Raw genomic sequence first — 15,047 nt, forward strand, 5'->3', positions numbered from 1 at the left:
CCCTGTGCTCAGACGTGGATATATTCTCCCCTCTTTGACTCCTCGCTTCTTTCTTTGTGTCTCGATCTGCTTTTGTCGTTTCAGACCTCCAAGGGTTTTCTGTCCTATGTCTGTGTTCTTCATTCACCTTTATGCTTTCTTTCTTTCCTTTTTTTTCACCCTTCCCCTCTCTTTCACACTACTATTAACATATCCCTGATTGCAGTTTTGTCATTACTTCAAGGACAGAGCAACAGGCAGCTACGTCATGTCCTTCTTTGGTTCCTCCACTTTTTGAAAGAGTCACCTCTAACTTTTCTCTAAAATTACTACTTTGAATTGAATGTGTTTTTTTTTTATATTTCCAATCCCTTGGATTGTATTTCCAATAACATATCCTTTGGATTGTTTGATTTTTATATATAAAAAAATTAAATAAATAAATATAAATACTAATAATTTAATTTTTAATTTATTGTTGAAAATGGTTGTATACTTTGTAATAGATTTTTTTTCTTCATTTTTGTTGAATTGTGCAATAACTAATTTTATTAGTGTTAAATATTGTTAAAGTTTTTTTGTGCATTCATTCTTCGTGGGTCATTATATTCATAGCAGAGATGCTGTAGTTTTTGCAGTGGTGCAGTGTCACCATGGAATGGCATCAGAGGAAACACTGGGTTATTCATTACTTTTTTCTGTCTGTCTGCAGTATGGACTGGAGCGGATCCTTGGAGAGGAGAAGAGTCTGGCACTGTTGGCCCAAGCCATTGACCCTGGTCAGCCAGCCATGATGACAGATGTGGTCAAACTGCTGTCTGCAATCTGCATTGTGGGAGAAGAAAATACGTAAGCCTCCCATCTCGCTTTTTCCTGCCTTTCAGTTGAAATCAATTTGGTTATGATGCAATTGTTCTTTCTTATTTCAGCCTGATTTTATTAAGTCCCTCAGTTTTATACTTTCTTTTGGGAGATTTATGCCTCTATTGTGATTTTTAACATTGACATCTTCAAATAGGGTACCAAATATGTATTCCATATATATGTGTGTGTGTGTTTGAATGCTGTTTGTGCCATAGTTTGTTCTTTTTGCATTCAGGTTATAAGCATATCATTGATCTCAGATGCATAAAGCATTTATGACTACTTCATTAAACACACTCTTTTAAATATCAGCTCATCACTGAAAAGGTGCGATTGTTTCCATGAAAAGTATATTTGGAGCAGTGAGTGCACGCAGAGTCCTCCATACCAGAATTTCAATCCCAGCATAACTCTGCAAAAAATGTAAAGCCAAATCAAAGCCCATGACCCTTACTTTTACTTTTACTTATTTCCGGCATGAAGTTTGGAGAAGGTCCTTGAGGCCATCACCACGGCAACTGAGGGAAGAGGGGTGGCCCGCTTTAACCCTATCGTTCAAGGTCTTAATGTTCGCTCGGTCCAATTACAGGTAAGCGTTTACTGCTCCTCATCTGCCTTCTTGGTTACTTGTCTTCTGCTGACACAGCCCTACCAATGCCCTCATGACCTCAATACACACTCAGTCACATATACATATTTATACCTACGATCGCTGCAAAAGAAAGAAACTTGTAGATAGATGGTGCCACTGGTGCCACTCTCTAAAGAAAATGAAAATGAGTACTGTGATCTGTGGATGTAAAAATTTGTTAAAATATTTTTTTCTTTCCTAGTGATGGCTACATTTAAAGTAAAAAAAAAACAGGGTTTCTGCTGGGTCTTAAAAAGTCTTAAAAAGTTTTACATTTAGTTGTATCAAATTTAAGGCCTGAAAAGTCTTAAATTGTACAAGAAAGTCTTAATTTTGATATCAAGAGATCTTAAATTTGGGGATGGAAAGACCAGAATATAATAGCTTAATGTGATGATTAAACTTCAAAAGGCTATGATTTCATGAAATGAAGAAGAGCGCTGCACATTCAAAGTCCGTTGTCGCGCTGCTTTGCATTCTGCCATTACAAACGCTCCACCTGCTGGAAGAGAATGAATGTGCAATTTCAGTACAACTGTTAGTTTTGTTTAAAGTTCAGACCAATGCAAAAATCGAATATGAATCAGTCTTTTAAAATGCACTTAAATATATAATTATAGTTTAAGAAATAGGGTAGAAAATGTATAGATTTATATAATTTCCATATAGTTAATATCACATGAGTGGCGTTTTTATCTCAAAAAGCAAGCATGTTTTTGCTGTTTCCCCAACAAAACTCATTCCAAACGTCTCTGAGCAAACATGGTGTTTCATTCCTGAATGAATCAAGCATTTAAATGTTTCTGTTCAGTCACAATGACACACTTAATAGTGACATGCTGCCACCTACTTGTGGTTTTAATTTCACATTTAAGATACCTTTTCATTTTTAAAATGAAAATTTTTAAAAACATCAGTTTTCAGTGTTTTAGGTTTAAAATATCAAAACATTCATGCATTTATAATTGCAGGTTAAAATATTTAATGTACCTCAGAGCTTCATTAAACAGTGTGTAAATGTATCTAAATTTCTAATGCAGCTTCGGTGTTTCCTCTGCATTGCAAAGATCAGTTTTGTTAATACTGATTTAATTTGCCAAAAATACTTTGCTGAATTTCAGTCTTAAATGTATATTAATGTAAATGTATATATTTTTATTTTTGTTGTGTATTTATTTACTGCAAATGGTTTACATCAATTATAATTTTTTTAATTCAAGAATTATTTTGTTTTATTGTAAAGAAAAATGAAAGATAATGATTCAGAATTGTATTATTTTTTCTCAGTGACTGCACAAATATCTGTTCAAAATCCCTAGTTGTCTATTAATTAGCACTTCAGTAATAAAGTAACACTACCCATTTCACAGTGCTGTTTGCATTATTGTGACAGACTGGTGTTGTGTGCATTTCTCAGATGGAGAAATACATTTCCTTTATATACTATTCCATTTTAAAAGTTTCCCTCAGAGATTTGAGAGCTGGAAAATGGCCATGCTGAGATGAATCATCAGCAATTTGCTTGATAGTGACTTAAAATATAATGATGAAGTCACAGGTTTTGAATTACCTCTAAAATGCAATTTACACTTTAAAATCCCCCAGCAGCTGAAAAGGATCAGAAAACAAATGAGCATGTCTGCTTTTTAACGACCAGTCTTTTGTACAAGAATGCATTTCAAAAACTTATATAAGATGCTTAATGCTGCCTTAAGCCATTCGGTGCTTATGCATGTATGAAATTAGTTTTAGTTTTTTATTAAACATTATAAAGCTAACTTTATTTCCTGTCCCTTTCTTACAAATCATCATGACCTTTTGTTTAGCCAGTTACAGCTCTTCATTTGCATTGGAAAGCATAAACTGGCATTAGTCAAACATCGCTGCTGAGATTTACCATAATCATTCCATGAAATAATAATAATTTGATTTGGGGTATTTAGTCCTGTGCCATCAAATAAGACAGAAGTGCAGCATGAGTCTGGGTCTGTAAATCACAAATCTTGTAATAGACAATTTTCTTAAGTACTCCAGCGTTAGAAATTTTAACTTCATTTAATATTCCACATTCATAAACCATGACTGACTCTAATAACGAAATAGATCATGACTAAATCAGAGCACTGAAAGATGTAAAAAATAAATAGGTCATTTATAATTTATCATTGAATAATTAAAGGGTTTAAGTCTATCTGTCTGTTTTTCATTCTATCTACCATTCCATCTATCTGTGGTTCTATCGTTCGCTCTATCTGTCATTCTATCTATCCATCGTTCCATCTATACATTGTTCTGTCTATAGATTCATCTCTATCTTCCGTTTGTTTTTTGTGCCATGTCTTCTGTATGACCTTTTGTTCTCTTTCATTCTGTCTGTTGTTTTATCATCTATCAATTGGTCTATGTAACTTTCTGTTCCTCTGTAAAGTGTTTAATTTAGTAACATTTTTTATAAAAGTTATGACTATTCTCTGGGCTCTCGTTTTGCAGTATGCAAATGTGTGCACACATTTAACTATAGCATGCATGCTAATACTCAAGATCTGCTCTGCTCCTCTGCTCCCATTTCATCCTACAGAATGAAATACACTGGTTCGTCTGGCTTAACTGCATGGCTTCATTGTTAAGGCTGATCAGAGAAGCCATGTTTTAGTTTAATTGGTAGCAGAGGGAGGTGAAAGAGAGGAACTGAGCTTTCCCTTCGAACATGCATAGAGAGAGCACGTTCACATGCTTTCTCATATCCTGCATTCAGGATAAACCGCTAACTCAGCAGTTAAAGTTGCATCTTAAAATATATTCGTTTGACATAATGACAGAATTGAATCCTTTGCTGTCACCTGCAGAGTGCAAGATCTTTAGTATTGCTGTGGCACTCCAGCGCTGATGCAAAATATTATGTTTAACATGAATTTATGCACTAATAATTCCTCTTCCAGTCCAGAAGCATTTAATAGTGTTTAATAGTTAATATGAAGCGACTGCATGCGCTACAATAGCAGTTCACACAGGAAACAGCCCCTTATCGGTTGGTTTTTCACCATTAGACAGGATTTTTTGAGAGAAGTAGCCAAAAAAATATCCAAGGCATGCTGGTTTATATCCATGAAGGCCAACTGGTGTGTTAAGAGGCCTCTAGTAATGTTTTTCTGATTGACTGGTTATTGTTCCTGTTTGCTAATAGTCAGCTGTGATCTCTTTTAAACGTATGAATCATTTACAGACTATAGAACTCTGGGAAGAGTTTGGAGTTTTCTTTAGGGTTTCTTTTTCTCTTTCCACTCTTCTGTTCTTGCTGATATTTACTTTACTCTTGCTGATGTATCTTTGAATAGATGCTCACCCAGACTGCATCAAGTTCAGTTTGTTTATTTAGGAGTGAGAGGCAGGGAGCGCTCAGGGTCGACCCTGGACTGCACTGGAAAGGTTTATTTTGAGAAATGTTTCAAGAGAGCTTGAGGCTACCAAGTATTTTGGTTTTGCATGTGTCTGTGTGCTCATCCATGGGAGTTAGTAAATGATTCAGCATGGTTTTTATCACTGCATAATTTGTGTTTTCATCTCTGTGTTTAGTGGCTGTTTCTTTTAGCACTGTATTACTCTGAGCTAATGGAGAGTGAGTGATTCTCACAGGAATAGATTTTCTCTTTCTCTCCGCATCCTGTCATCTTACCACTCCCATCTCTCGCCAGGCATGTGAAGTAGGCAGATTAAGAAGACGGTACAGTTATTAATGGCAGATATGTTTTCCTTTTCCCTCCTGAAAGCTGTCAGCAAGTGTCTCTTATAGGCTCATAGGCTTTCCTCCCTGAGATTCCTCCCACAGTTCAATGGCTGAGCCACACAAACATAAATAATAGTGTCATCAGCTCTTAAATCAAAGGGTTTTGCCTGTAAAAGATTTATTCTGGCCATTTTTCTTGCTTTTCGCTGAGAAAAATATCACAAGCATACAGCCCATCATTATAGACATATTTTTATTCAGTATCTTTTGTGCCTTGAGTTAAGGATTATATCTTTAAGCAAAAATATAGAAATGTTGATTAGTCAACCGAAAATGATTAATGAATCATAATAATACAGCAGTCGTGTGAGTCTGTCCATTTAGTGCATCTTTCAAAAGACTCGTGAACTCAGGAGTTACTTTTTGAATAGCTGATGAATGCTGTATTAAATGGATTAAATCAGGTGTGTAGCATCCTGATTGTTATTAAAATGTATTGTACTTATGAACTTGGTGAATCCAAATCATACAGCACAATGACTCTTACTGGCCTGTCCTTTTAATTAATTATAATTAAAAAGAAAAAACTCTTCTGTTACTGTATGAATCTATTGGTCAAATCCTCACCATAATGGTAACCAGCCTTGTGCCGTCACAGCCTGTTAGGTTGAGACTCGGCTCTATAAATAATTTGGATTTGGCGTGGTTTGTTGTGTAAAAATCAATTGTTGCATCATCAGACATGATGTGAACAGGAGGTACAGACACACAGAGCTATACAGACAGTCCACTGTCTATTCAATATGGCTCAGTTCCCTGAATCTACCAGTGCCTTTTAACTAAACATGTGATTTAGAGTGTCATGAAGAAGGCTGGTCAATAATTGATGCTCTCTGTTGCTCGAGGAGATGAATAGTAGTTTGTGACTGAGGTGAGGAAATCCTGTATGTTGGTTGAGAGCTCTGTGATCATAAATCACAGTGATGCTCTTCAGCAGGTTCAAACTGCAGTCTCGTATACATTCCCTTCAAAACAAGCGTCAGTGAGACTTTCAAGGCCATCTACTTTTGCTGTCTAGCTTTTTCAAAGTTTTTTTTTGGCAATGCTAATTAAAAATCACTGACATCACTGATCATTCCTGTGACGGCAAAGCTGAATTTTCACTAGCAATTACTTCAGTCTTCAGTGTCATGATTCCTTAAGAAATAATTATAATATGCTGTTTTGGTGCTCAAGAAATATTTCAAATTTCTGATGTTCAAAACTGTTATGTAGCTTAATATTGTTACAGTGTAAACCGTGATGCACTTTTTTTTCCAGGACTCTTTGAACAGAAAGATAAAAAGAACAGCTTTTATTTACTATATGTAATTAGTCTTACAATGTAAATATTTTCACTGCCACTTTTTATAAATGTACCTTGTATATTTAACATTCTTCAACTGGTTACCATTAATTTTACATTATTATAATTTTTTTAATTCACTTTTTCTTTTCTCTCACTTAAATGGTTCAACAAATTTAATTAAATTAGTCCTAATCCAAATAATCATTTTTGTAATTCAACACTGTTACAAAGAATTTAAATGCATACCCTCAAATCTGTGTTTATATGTATAAACAGCATGCTCTTACTGAATGCTGTCTTCTTTCTTTAGGTGGCTTGCATGCAGCTCATCAATGCCCTTGTAACGTCTCCTGATGAGTTGGACTTCAGGCTGCACATCCGAAATGAATTTATGCGCTGCGGCCTGCGAGAGATCCTGCCGGTAAGCGGCTCGACCACTGCCTGTGTATTAATATTTAAATGAGTTGTCCACTTGAGTGAAAGATTGTAAAATGGGTCTGCGAATAATTTATGAGGCCCGAAGGAGAGGTCGCACTGCTGAATCAATACCTACAGCCAGGATTGGATTGGTCTCTTTCTCTCGGTCTGTCTCCTCTTGGCATTTTGAATGTGGTTATGTTCTATCAGCAAACGACTGAAAACTGCCTGAACAAAACAGGAGAAGTGTGTGAAATGAAAGGCAGAGAGCGAGCAAGTGAGATAGATTAATGCCTCACACATGTCTTATTTATTATTCAAAACAGAAGCTGCCTCAGAAATAGGACTAGGGAATACAAAGAGATGGAATGAAAGTGAAATGATGATTTTCTCTTTCTAAATGCACATTTTTGAAAATAGTGTTTTTTCGCTGTTTATCTTTTTCTCTCTCTCATAAAGTGGCTAATATTCCACATATTTGTATTTTGTCCTTAAAGTCCACTTAAAATGCTAGTTATGCTTTCTTGCAACAAAAGCAGTTGTAGATAATTTTTCCATCAATTTATTTTTCTAACTGTTCCTTAGAATTATAACTGCAGTTTTTGATACTATACCTTTTTAGACTTCTATAAGTAGTTGACCTCTTTTCTAATTGGCCAAGTTCTTTGCGTATGAAATGAGCAAAACTCCAACCAGTTTTCTGAATACTGACTAGTTGTTTGAGGTAATGTGTTAATGTGCTTGTGATTCTGACATCAGAATGTTTTTTTTTTTTTTTTCAGCTTAGGCCAAGTGTACACAAGAAAAGGAAAACATTTGCAGTTTATTGATTTCTGTTGTGTTGGTGTGCACTGTACACCGCTAATTCCAGACTATGTCCATCAATTATAAAGTCTGTCGCACTTCATTTTTGTAGTGTGTGCTTGCCTTTAGTTTCCAGCAATAGTTTGGGTGGACTAACAGGGAACTTTGAGTTGTGTGTCCCCAGAGTACTGTACAACAAAATCTTTATTTAAAAAGACCAAGGAATATCACGTTTTCTGTGGCATGGTCCATTTAATTTGTTCTTTTCTTCCCTTTGTTTCCCCTTGCCCTTCACACTGTAGAGCCTGAACACTGTAAAAAATGATGCTCTGGATATCCAGCTGAAGGTCTTTGAGGAGCACAAAGAGGAGGACATGATTGAGTTCTCCCATCGCCTGGAGGACATCAGGAGTGAACTCGAATATCCTTCTGACGCAGAGATGCATGCAATTTCATTTGATATTCTGTCCACACTTAAATGCTGCTCAGAAAACTCTCCCTCCCTTGTGTCGTCTTCTCTTTCTTTCTCCAACTCATTCTTTGATCTTTAGAGGACCTCCTACAATAATATGTTGGTCATGTGCAGACTGTAATCATATCTTCCAAAACTGTGCACTGACTGTATTGATGCTGTTTTCTTAAGATTTAATCATGACTATAAATCATCCTGAATCATTTGCTTTCATTAGCAATGTTTACAAGTCTCATGCTGTGACGAGGCTGCATGTATCAAGAGTGTGTACGCTCTCTTCTGTATGTTTCCATTTGTTGCTGTTATTTTGCCAGATGCAGTGTTTGCTCCTTGACACAGTGGGTACTGATATTGGAGATGTCTTTAATGTGTTATACTCCTCTGTGAAGAACACAAGCACTGAGAGCCATTTTCTTTCCATACTACAGCACCTGCTTCTGATCAGGAATGACTGTTTCACACAGTAAGGGTTATTTCATTTTATATATAAAAAAAAACACCCAACAAGTGGGCATGTAATCTATTCCGAGGGTCGCTACTTTAAAGCATTTTGAATTTTTAAACATTTTACTTATTTGATACGGAATTCACATGCTTCTGTTTCTTTAAGTTTGCATTTATTATTGCTAATGTGTGCATTTTCAAATGATTTTCAAAAATAAGTAGGTGTGTTTGACCTTTTGATGCACACAATGACCTTTATTAAATCTAAAGATAAAAGAAAATGTCTTTCAAAACCTACTCAGGCCCTTATAAATCATGTTACATTCATCTTGTATTTATTAATTTTCATGAAAATGCCGCCTCTCCTCCCTTTCAAACCTAGTCTGAGGTTTTTATTAATTTTGGACTCATTTAGTGCCAGTGATGCAATGGCATACATCTCTCTGCATTAAGGTCTCGCTAATGACTCAGTGTGTTGAGTGTTGGAGAACAGCTTTTCAAGCTCTTTAGCCAGTGAGCTGTATTGTGTTAAGAATAACAGCTTTGGTAGAAGAGAGAAGTGCAAAGGGAAATAGATGTGTAAAGATAGAGACCGTCTGCTGAGCGTTGGTACAGGAGAAAAGAAGCGCCTGTTCTGCCTGGAGAGATATATCTATATTTATCGCTATGTCTTCTGTCTATCTTTCGCTTTATTGATTGTTTTTTTCACTCTGTTTTCCCTTCTACCGATCGTTTAATCGTTCTACCACTTTATCAATCTATTCAATCGTTTTATCTATGTGTTCTTCATGGTTTTTATCTATCGTTTATCATATATGTATGCATGTAAAATATTATGCAATATTTCTAAATTAAAATAGAATTTTGTTAATTTGTATACATATACAATTTTATGTATTTTGCAATAATTCCGGTAGATTTGTATCCAATTTATTACAAACATATTATTCAAATTGTAGTTTAATATATAGAGACCTGGAGGGAAGACCTGGCTGCAGTGAATCCTTAAAAAACAAGTATACCAAAGTGTTCTTTACTTGTTTCTAAACTGATTAAAAAAATCTGCTCTGACTAAATAAACATAACTTGGCTATGTCTGCTCCTCGAGTCCTGCTGGTAAATTGGTCAATTTTTATTAAACTGCCCCAGTCGTCCCAGTAAGCTCTTCTCACCTCATGAACATTTCTCTCTAAACTCTGTCCATGAATGCTATTTATTCTACACAGGCAGTCCTAACGCCCTGCTGGTCTATTTCCCCCCAAACCATCCAATGACAGTGTCCGACAAAGAGAATGGACCTGCTTTCATCTTCCTCTCATCTCACATGCCCACATTACTCTTCCCATTCCCTATATACCGTTGTTCTCTCTTTTCATCTGTGGCGTCTGCTCAAAGAGAGTTTTCATGTCTTTGAGCTCACAGCTGGGGTGTGTTAAACCTAGTCTTGATCAAAAGGCAGGCTCCTAATATGTAGAACACAGGATATATTACTCCGTTTTTAAAAACCACTGCAGATAGGCTGTGTACTGTATACCCACTTCATACCATGACTACGCACTTTTTTTCTTTTTATGGTCAGGGAATGTTGATTAATGTGCTGTTAATGCTGACTCACTATAAAACTGAAAATATGGCCACCTGATTTTAATAATCCTAATTTATGTAAAGCATATTTGATATTTCACTATGTGGTTGATTTGGGTACTTTATTTGAGCCGTAGTCAAATATATCAATTAGTGAACATGATTATTAGCACTAGAATACTGAGACTGATTTGAATTATAAGTGATTAAAATTGAATTTTAGCCATTATTATTATGGTGTATTTTGGGCATCAGCTTCACAGTGCCTTGCCTTGAGAAATGATGCCAGTAAAAGGTCAGAGTGTTCACCTCGGGTCAAAGCGCATCACCTCAGCCTGATTGATTCTAATCATTTCCACCTTCCCCTCCGAAGCTCTGCTAATTTAACTCTTTTAAACAAACCTCTCGAAATGTCTCTGTATTCAATCACAAAGGCTAGAGTTTATAATATATAAACAAATATTACTTCTGTTTTTTTAATTCAATTATGAAACTATGAAAGTAATGAGCTTACATTATCATAACAGATAGGGATACAAACCTCAAGGTGTGGAGTTGGGCACATGTATTTCCTGACTGCAGTTGATGAGCTCACTCTACCATATCTCATATGTCATCCCTTCTCACTTTTGTTATGTCTCTCTCCAAATCCCTTTCCATTTTATATCTCTCTTTCGGTTTTATGTGAGTGTCGAGCAGCATCGCAGATTTAAAGGACTCAGTCATTTTCATTACACCAGTTAATAGCTTGTATAAGCCAGTATTGCTACTGTCAGAGGATTTAGAGTTAATTTAACAATTTTTCTCATTTTGTGCCTGATTCAGTGGTACCGCATTCTCAAAAAGATATTACAATGCATTGATTTTTCTTCCCTCATCACACTCTCATATTCTCTCTTGTTATCTGTCCTCTAGGCCTCAGTATTTTAAGATCATAGAGGAGTGTGTGTCTCAAATTGTCCTTCATCGTAGCGGCACAGATCCTGACTTTGAATACCGCAAGCGTTTAGATGTGGACTTCAGCCACCTGTTAGGTGCGTATGCTTTATCTTTGAATTGGTCGGTTTGTTTACTTTGATTTTAATGGTTAATCTCTCCGTGGTTTCTCCACAGAGGTGTGTGTGGATAAAGCCAAGGCTGAGGAGTTTGAACAGAGGGCTGAGAAGTTGGCTCAAAAGGCAAGTGCCCTTTTTTCCCCACAGTATCGTCCACCCCTCCCTTGTTTTTTTTTTTTTTCCCTCACTCTGGCTCTTCTAATGAAGTATGCAGCCTTTGAAGACCATTCACGACCACACCATTTAGCTTTCTTTAATTAAGGCAAAATTACTTGAAATCGTTCAAACAGCCATTTGTAATTAACAGTATTCTGAGATTAAAAAGGCCTCTGTATTGATTGTTGGGAACGTTCCTTTATAATTGTGGGCCAAAATCTACGTGGTTGAGGGCAATGGATCTATAGATGCAAAACCACAGCTCTTTAACTACATCCTTGCCAGATGGCTATTTAACTTTTTAAACTAGCAAAAAAACATTTATGGTTTTACATCTAGGAAATGAAATTGATGAATAAAATGAACTTACCTGGCGTTGTTCGGTTAGAATGGTCAATTAGTCTCGTTAACAGGTTAAATTGTACAAGAAAGTCTTAATTATGGTTTCAGAAGGTCTTAAATTTGTTCTCAAATGTGATAGGGCTTTATGCGATGATTAAGCTTCAGAAGGCTATGATTTCATTAAATAAACACGATTTTATAGTACTTGCTATTCAGTTATGTATATTATTATTTTTAAGGAATTATGTAGTTGTTTATTTGTATACACTTATTATTGTCCTATCCAACTCCTAGACCTAAACATACCTGTTGGTAAACCCTCTTGAGATAGTTAACGTAATTTATTTCAATGTATTCTATATATATAGTGCAGCACTTCACGTCTGATGTGTGACCCACTTAACAAATTTGTTTATTAGTACATTAATGAATGTAAAATAATTGTAATACAAAGACTAGTTAACAACGTTCAGCAGCAAAGTGAACTATTTTGCACAGCTAAATAGGCTTAATGGAGGTTGCTGTCATCACCTCATTCAATTAAGTGAACGCCAACTCTTACTTTAAAAATAAGATGGAAAGATAAAAAATGTATGGTTTCCATGGATCCAAGGTTTGTTTGATATTTGAATTAGGTCTCCTCTGTTGGAATAGAATTGGCTAGATCCTAGAACTGTGTTCTGTGATCCTAGAACTGTGGTCCTAAAACAATACACACAGTATTGGGGTCGTTTTTGTTCAGATGAATGTGAAAATCGACCCGTGATTTTACCCTGCAAACACACAGAGCTGTAAATGTGAACTGGTGGATCGATAAGATGATTTAATTTATATAATACTTTTTTTAATGATAATTGTTTAACTATAATACTTTTGACTCATACATTTTATTAAAAATGGTTTAAAGATTTTTGTTTTTGTGAAGACTTGTATCTTGATTTGTATTTGTTGCATACTAGTGCAGTTATCACTTATCTCAGTAATTAGTTCTCAGCCTTAGTACATAATACTTACAGAAGAACAAATTGGAGCAGTGTTGAAACATCAGTAAAAAATTTTGGGATGTGTGTTTGTATGCATTTTTTTATTATATTTTTTTTTGGTAATCTCTGTTGATATGGTTTTGTTCTCCAGCTTGAGGAGGAGTTCCTGAGCAGACAGGAAGCTCAAGCCCAGTTGTTGAAGAAAGAGGAGAAGATCAGTGAGCTGGAAGCTGAACTTCAGTCCTATAGAAACCAGGTACCTGTGTGTTTTTTTTTTTTTTCACTTTGATTCACTTTCTTTCTATTCTCACTGTTTTATTTCTGTCTCCCCTTCTGGATTCTATGTGTTTAATCATTTTTCTTTCTGATATTGCTTTGTTCAGTGTTTGAGACTGACTGTTTGGTTAGTTGACAAATTTGGAGAATTGAAGATCAAGACAACCAAAAAAGGCTGAGCAGTAGAAGTAATCAGTGTCCTGTGTTTCATCTAAATTGTGAGCTTTGTCCTGCGTCCTGTTAGAAGTAATCAGTGCCTTTTTTATTTTTTGTTTCATTATTTTTTTTCTTGCCTGAAATTACAATACCACAATAATATTTTTTTATTAAAAGTGAGGGGGGGGGGGCACATATTCTCACAGAAACTGATGTATGAAGTTACAGTCTCTGTGAGCTCGTCCAGAGCAGGCTTGTAAATCCCCCTCGGCTTTCCATCTTTTTACAGTCCTTAATACAGGTTTAGCTGATTTCAGCTTCTGTCTGTAGGTCGGTATAAGATGAACCAGGCAGTCATCAGAGAGCCCCAAAGCTGCCTGTGGGACTCAGTGATATGCCTCATTTATTGTGGTGTAACAGTGATCCAAAATATTACTGTCTTTGGTGTATTGTCTGTATTTTGGCAGTTCCCAGGAAAGATTTGCTTTGTTAAAATCTCCAAGAATTACTAAAAGAGAGTCTGGGTACTGTTGCTCAGTGTCAGTTATTCGTTCATCCAGCTGTTGCAGTGCTGTGCTCGCACATGTGTCCGGAGGAATGTACACATTCACAAGAATGAACGAAGAAAGCTCCCACGGCGAGTAGAAAGGTTTACCATTAGTGGTGTGCCAGTAAGAGTATCGGTACCGAATGGTTCACGGGACAAATTCTAAATAGAAGTTTAGACTACTGTGTGTGTGTGTGCACTTGGATGGGTTAAATGCAGAGCACCAATTCAGAGTATGGGTTACCATACTTGGCAAATGTCCTTCATATGAATGATCACTTCCTTTGGGAATTTGCCCCATGAACCGTTTGATACTGATACTTGTACCGGCAAATCCATACTTACAGTTTTTGAAGAGCACCTCTAAGTTAAGAGAACATATCTTTTTCAGAGTTGTTACATCTGAACACCATCTTTCATTGATATAGAAACACAATCCACCACCTCTTGCGATGCTATCCGCTCTGAACAGCTGGAAGCCTGACAGATGAAGCGTGTTGTCCGGAATGGCTTCACTCAGCCAGGTTTTAGTGAAGCACAATCCAGAGTTTGAGAAGTCCTTGTTGATGTGGGTGAGAAGTTGTTAATCCGTTTTGTTAGAAAGTGAAAGGACATTGGCAAGATGAATGATTAGGAGCACAGAGCTTAACCAATGTGCTGGCATGCTTCTCTCTTCTGTGTCTGAGCATGTGTTTGAACAACACTGCTGTACCTCTGGCTAGAATGTCCAACAAAATGTCTGATTAATCAAAAACTGGAAGAATATTGTCTGAGTTGCTTAATGTTAACATAGTTTGTCTCTGGTAAAACTTGTAGAAGAAGAATGGCTAAAAAGATCAAACAAACAAAAACAGCAGAAGAATTGCAGAGCTCAGCGGCGTGGCTGCCATTCGTGGCACCATCTTGATCAATAACAGTTAATCGATCACACAAACGTCTCCCAGTCCCTAATACACAATTCAGTGAAGTGAAGTGACATTCAGCCAAGTATGGTGACCCATACTCAGAATTTGTGCTCTGCATTTAACCCATCCGAAATGCACACACACAGAGCAGTGAACACACACACACACACTGTGAGCATACACCCGGAGCAGTGGGCAGCCATTTATGCTGCGGCACCCGGGGAGCAGTTGGGGGTTCGATGCCTTGCTCAAGGGCACCTAAGTCATGGTATTGAAGGTGGAGAGAGAACTGTACATCCCCCCACCCACAATTCCGTCCTGCCCGAGACTAGAACCCACAACCCTTCGATTGGGAGTCCA

At 36.6% G+C, this 15,047-nt stretch overlaps 1 protein-coding gene across 5 annotated transcripts in view; it reads left to right on the forward strand.

Annotated features, from left to right (window-relative positions):
* LOC113055384 (protein diaphanous homolog 3) overlaps positions 1-15,047 on the forward strand; it is a 259,998-nt gene that overhangs the window by 95,102 nt on the left and 149,849 nt on the right. For all 5 annotated transcript variants that reach the window (XM_026221660.1, XM_026221657.1, XM_026221663.1 and 2 more), the window contains 8 exons: positions 692-828; positions 1,327-1,432; positions 6,857-6,967; positions 8,070-8,188; positions 8,586-8,702; positions 11,183-11,301; positions 11,381-11,445; positions 12,955-13,059. In XM_026221660.1, the coding sequence (XP_026077445.1) occupies positions 692-828; positions 1,327-1,432; positions 6,857-6,967; positions 8,070-8,188; positions 8,586-8,702; positions 11,183-11,301; positions 11,381-11,445; positions 12,955-13,059 (879 nt within the window). The remainder of the gene's footprint in view (positions 1-691; positions 829-1,326; positions 1,433-6,856; positions 6,968-8,069; positions 8,189-8,585; positions 8,703-11,182; positions 11,302-11,380; positions 11,446-12,954; positions 13,060-15,047) is intronic.

The sequence above is a fragment of the Carassius auratus genome, chromosome 36 (genome assembly GCF_003368295.1).
Source record: "Carassius auratus strain Wakin chromosome 36, ASM336829v1, whole genome shotgun sequence".
Classification (NCBI taxonomy): domain Eukaryota; kingdom Metazoa; phylum Chordata; class Actinopteri; order Cypriniformes; family Cyprinidae; genus Carassius; species Carassius auratus.